The sequence below is a fragment of the Helobdella robusta genome, assembly GCF_000326865.2.
Source record: "Helobdella robusta unplaced genomic scaffold HELROscaffold_15, whole genome shotgun sequence".
Taxonomy (NCBI): Eukaryota; Metazoa; Annelida; class Clitellata; order Rhynchobdellida; family Glossiphoniidae; genus Helobdella; species Helobdella robusta.
The window spans coordinates 555,784-561,783 of NW_008703839.1; the positions used below are offsets into that span (position 1 = coordinate 555,784).

General features: G+C 36.2%; 1 protein-coding gene across 1 annotated transcript in view; it reads right to left on the reverse strand.

Annotated features, from left to right (window-relative positions):
* HELRODRAFT_74899 (hypothetical protein) overlaps positions 1-6,000 on the reverse strand; it is a gene marked incomplete at both ends in the record, with an annotated part of 31,488 nt that overhangs the window by 13,767 nt on the left and 11,721 nt on the right. Inside the window, one exon of the mRNA XM_009015043.1 lies at positions 2,752-2,791. Within this exon, the coding sequence (XP_009013291.1) occupies positions 2,752-2,791 (40 nt within the window). The remainder of the gene's footprint in view (positions 1-2,751; positions 2,792-6,000) is intronic.

Consider the following 6,000-nt stretch of genomic DNA (forward strand, 5'->3'; position numbering starts at 1 on the left):
GTCTTTTATGATCTTGGGTCATGTAAGTCACGTAATTTATTCTGTTAATGACCCTAAATTCGGCAATCTTTGGAGTTTTTGGCAACGCCGTGGGTTTTACGGCCAGATGAAGTCATTTTTGTTAAACTCTGAGCTATCGCTTTTTAGCTCATACCGAGTTTTGGTCTTTTCCGTGCCTTCTCTCTGATTGGCACGTTTCGGTGCATTTCGTCATTGGTTGGAAATTGCCAATCACTTTGTGATCTTTTATTCTAATTGGGTTCTCCGATGCATTCATTATCTAGATCGGAATTCTGCCGCCTTCGTTGACCTCTATCAGGCATATTCCAGCCATGATATTCGGTATTTTGGACATCGGTGTCGGCTCTAGGGCAATTTGTTAGCTCCTGCATTCATTGTTTTTCGGTTTTGCCTCAATGATGTTTTCTGTCTGACTTGGTATTATATCACCACCGACCGTTACCTGGGTGCATTTTGCACTTCCGTGTTTCTACATCTTAAAACACGTTTTTTCAGATCTAGGTGGAAGCCGTACTTCATCATCTTCATCAAGTCGATGCTCAAGATGCATTCATGGATAATGTCTGCCACATGGAACGTGTGCCCTCAAACGTGTGTCTTCCATCTCTACACTGCAGAAAACTTCTCCGTACACAGGTGCCGTTCCTCCAGTGGCGGTTGAAGTCGGTCCTTGCTAGATTTATCTTGCTTCGAATCCATTGCCATGTTTCGTCTAAGAATAGACCAAATTGCTCTGGCTTTCCTAGCTAACCTGACACCCACAAGGTTGGTTTTAACTGCAGACGTGCGGCTGGCATCTCTTTGAGAGTCGGTTTTTCACGTATCTTTTCCCCGATAGGCGTTACTTCTCTGAAGCCACTTAAAATATTTCCTGATATGCCCTTTTTTCCAGTTCCAGCATTCTAGTAGTTTGTAGTCTCCTATTGTTGAGACAATCCTTCGACACTCATTTTCTTCGTGAATTTGCCGTATTCTTGTGTTTTTCTTCAACATTAGCTTTCCTGGTTCCACTGCCGTATACTGCTCGCTCAAGTGTTTTTATCTTTGATATTGTGAAATCATATATCTGGGACTCATAGAACTTGAATAAACGCTAGTTGCTTGAATTCAGGGGTACCTGTTGGGTGCGGTAGCAGGGTCAGCCTCTTTATGTCTTGTGCTAGTTGTTAAGCAGCTTCCCTGGTTATTGCGTACAGTGGTCGAGTTGTGTTAAGTAGTGGTTTTCAATATATTTGTTTCCATAGCGTCAGTCTAACATGTCGATTAGAATATCTAAGTTGTCACGGTCCTTGGCAATACCTTCAAAGTGGAGCCCTTTAGTGCTAACACCAATGCCGTCGCTCGTTCTTTCGACCTTCACCCGTAACTGAATGCTTTTGCTTCAAAATGAGTCTGATAGCTCTCCCAGGGCGTGGCAATTTATCTTCTATTTTATCAATCGCTTTTTTCAATTCCACCTTAAAGTGTATTGACTGTTGTTCTTTTTTGTCGTTTAGTTCTTTCAGTATCTCTGACATTTCAGTTGCCTGTAATTTCATCGCGGCTACCAATATCTTCTGATTCGGTTGCCTGTTGATCGATCTTGTCGTTTTGTTTATCAAATTTTCTATTCATTTCGACGAGCTGTTGTTTGATCTTCTATTCATTGTTCGCATCTTCTATTCATTTCGGTAAACTGTTGTTCATCAGGTGCGTTACCTTCGTTTATTAGAGCGTCCCTTAGTTCATCAAAACTGTCTTCATTCCTTTTGAGTCGAGGTTACTTTTAACTGAAGTTTCTTCGAAGTTTCTTCCTCAGATTAGTTTTATCGAGCTCTAATAATGCTGGGATTCTTTACTGCAGAAAAATTTCAAGCAATCAAAAACCTTACTTCCGACACCAATGTTATAACCTTCGACATTCGTTACTACCAACATCAATGTTATAACTTCAAAGATCTCAATATTTCCAACACCAGTGTTGTAGCTTCCAACGATCGTCAAGTTATCATTATTCTGTAGGTTCAAGATTTCCGATAGATGAACAAAACTGCTTCAAACGCAAACTTAGTTGAACGTTTATTTGAATACCAACAGTAATAGAAACACCAAACTAAACCAAGTAATTATTAATAAATAAATCGCATTTACGACTTCGCTTCAAACCTCGATAAACCTCTTTTTGCAAGACCTTACATAGCCTCAAAAGATTTCAAATAAAACAAAGATAATGAATAATCAATATAACAAATGACATAGAGCAATTTGATCATTGCAGCGGTTATAACAATACATAAAAAAGAATATGGTTAGAAATATTGAGAAATGTAACAAAAAACTATCCAACACTAGAAATTTTGTAGATTTCATACATTATTGTATTAATTGTATTTTTAATTTGGCTTAGTAAATTTTATATCAACAAAATTGAGTCTGTTTAAAATTGAAACTTTATTTTTATTAATAAATATTTTAATAAAATTATTGAAGATAGATCTATTTCTATATGGTTACAAATATGCTTTGCTAAAAATGCTATCTTCTGATTTTAAACTTGAGATAAAGATGGTTGCCTTTTCCCGTATCCTGTGGGTACAGACGTGTAGTTTGCAGATATGCGCGGTTGCGGTTTTGAAAAATCTTCTCCATTTGGAACACTTTCTTTGGGAACGCGCAAATTGATTGAACTAATAAAAACTGGTGAAACAAGCAATTAAATCATATGAATTGCAACAAAAGTTAAAAACAAACCCCTTTTTTAGACAAATATTCCAAAAGCTGTCTGCTGTCCCTGAAATGCAATATCACATTTTCAATTAGTTGAGAACCGTATCACTCCAATTAGCCGAAAAACATTTTGCCAAAAGACATTTGCCGAAACGATATTTTGCCTAAAGACATTTTGCCAAATATTTACTGTTACTGTTTGATTATTTTGTTAAATTACTGGTCAACTTTCAAAAATAATTGACGCCCTCTCGAAGCATCAATAAATTTATAGAATTGTTATAACAATGATCAAATGGAATTCTTAAAACTAATAATTCCGTAGGACAGCATCAACAATTTAGTCAGGTGATAGAAGCAAATCAACCGAAAATATGATTACCACAAACAACAAAGTTTTAATGAAATTATAATTAATCATTACGTTGCTGCAAATGATCCAACACAAATTTATTTTGAGCAACTTAGAGTACTTGTACACAATTTTAATTTTCCCTTGGCGATTTTCCAACGTTAATTTACTTTGGTATAATTCGTTCGTTCGGCAAATTTGTCGTTTAGCAAAATGTATTTTGGCAAATTTTTGTTTAACCGTTGAAAACATATTCATTTCAGTTGGTTTACAATTCTTATCAATGGAATTACATTTTGAAACACTGTTATGTTAGTGATAGAGATGGAAATTTTAAAATAAACTAAAAAATCAATAAATTGTAACCAAAAAATAAAAAAAAAATTATTTTAAAATACAGTCGGACCTCCGTACAACGAACTTGATGGTTCCAGGAAATAAATCCGCTATATAGAAATTTCGGGACAAAGAAAGTTTTTAAGAAGAAATTCTATATTGCTTAAAAGGTGTTTATATCCTATATATTTATAAAAAGCAACCTTAGTCATTTATAATTAAAAAAGATAATAATTCATAGTAAAATTGCAAAAAATAAAATTTTAAAAGCGAAATTTATTCATTTAGTCATGCAACGATGATTCCTATTCTATTGAAATTAATTGAGGTAGAATACGCAAAAATTTACTAGAGTACTAGAACAAGAAACAATATATATGTTCCAGGAATTTATGGTCCTGGGCATGACATAAAACTTTATCCACGCTGCCTTGCGTGGCTTTGAGCAAAAGGCTAGGCCCACCGCTTATAACTGGTCGTTGTCGTCAGGATGGGTGTCAGGATGTAAAAACTTTCCCCAAAATTATTCCTATGCCATCAAAAAGAAAAACAACGGCTCCTAGTCTCCAGCAGGCCTTGAATGGTCAAGGGGTGCCAAGAATCCCTGGGAAGTATGCAATAGTGGAGGGATGTTGCAGAAAAGTTCAGAATGGCCCCTCTATGGTACTCAGACTTGGAACGCTCAATGTTGGAACACTGACTGGCCGCAGCATGGAAATCGTTAAATGAAACAAATCCCATCAATGTCAACTTTGATGCTCCACCAATCGAAGGTCCGATTCCAGACATCACTGTAAAGGAGCTTACAGAAGCTCTGAAAGCTATGAAGGATGGAAAGGCAGCAGGGCCCTCTAGATTAACAAATGACATTATCAAAGCATCTGGTACTGCAGGTATCCAAACGTTACTACAACTTTGCCGTGAAGTGTATAGAAACTGAATGGAACTATAGCATGACAGTTCCGCTATACAAAGGCATAGGCGATCCATTGAACTGTTCATTATATCGGGGTATACGTCTGTTAAAACACTCCCTGAAAATTGTCGAGAAAATCATTGAGAGAAGATTAATGTCGTGCATCACAATCGGAAATTTTCAATATGGTATCCTAGTGAGGAAATCAACAATTGATGCAATTCACATCATTCGGCAACTGCAAGAGAAGTACCTCGTAAAGCATCAACAACTATCACACATTTTTGTAGACCTTGAAAAAGCATTTGATCGAGTTCCCCGTGAAGCAATCAGATGGAGTCTACGTCGACAACTCATTCCAGAATATCTTATTCGACTTGTGATGGAAATGTATACGAATACTAAGACTCTCGTCAGCACAACGGTTGGAAACACAGATGCATTTGACATCGGCGTTAAAGTTCACCAAGGCTCGATGGATGCAACGAATTAGTCTGAAGGACCACATTAAATCTACCAAAATTCAGCATCGTGCTGGTTTAGATGATATAAATGCCGACAACACCGTCTGCGGTAGTTTGGTCATGTCAAACGATGTGGAAACAGTGCCATAACTTCACTTGCAGATGTTGAAGTACCTGGCACACGTCCCAAAGGCCGTCCAAAGAAGTCCTGGTCGCAAATAATCGAACAAGACATGAAAGCTCTAAATTTAAATAAAATGGATAAAACTGATCGTCTAATTTGGCGCAAAAAGTCAATGGCAAAGAAAACAACGTCCTACCTCGGGGAACTAAACGAAGATTGATTGATTGAACACCGCTCATATCAGTTCAAAAAATGTTTGGTCTAATATTTTTTTAACCTCTATAAATTTTGTGTTATAGAAAATAATTTTTCTATTGAAACAGTTTTATATGTAAAATTCCCAGGAACATAAAAAATTCGTTATATAGAAACTTCGGCATAGAAGAAAAGCCACAGCAATCTTGTGATTTTCAACCAGCTGAAACCGTATAAATAGTGATTGGCATAACGCATTAGAACACATAACATATAACAGATGCATAACAAACACATGCGGACACTCATTCATACAGTTAATATACATTACTAAATATATATATATATATATATATAAATATATATATATATATATATGCATGCGTATATAGAAGTACTTGTTCTAGTTTTCTTTCTCGTGCCTTATCCTTTCAGGACATTGGCGACCATCGACTTCTACCTAACCCAATCTTTAACACTTTGTAGTAGTGGAAATGTAGTAATATTCAACAGGTGACACTAGAACTTCACGAATGTTATTTGTTCTTGACGCCGATCTCTTCTCTGCAATCTTTCCAGTCGATGTTAGATTTTCTATTCCTTTCTTCCGCATGATGTAACTAAAAAACTGCCCCCGTCGGATTATCTGTAGTAATTTCCTCTTTTTATAACCGGACTGTTTTAATACATCCTCATTTAGCGACAGTAAATAACAAAACAATTAAACATACTTATTTAAATCGCCATATGCAAACTAAAATCAATAGTCAATTATCATTAGTGCGGATGTGCAGTCGGTGACGGAAATGGTTGAATTAGTATCAGAGAAAATAATATACTTAAAAAGTTGGCTGGGTGCATACAGATTGAAAGTAAATGAGGATAA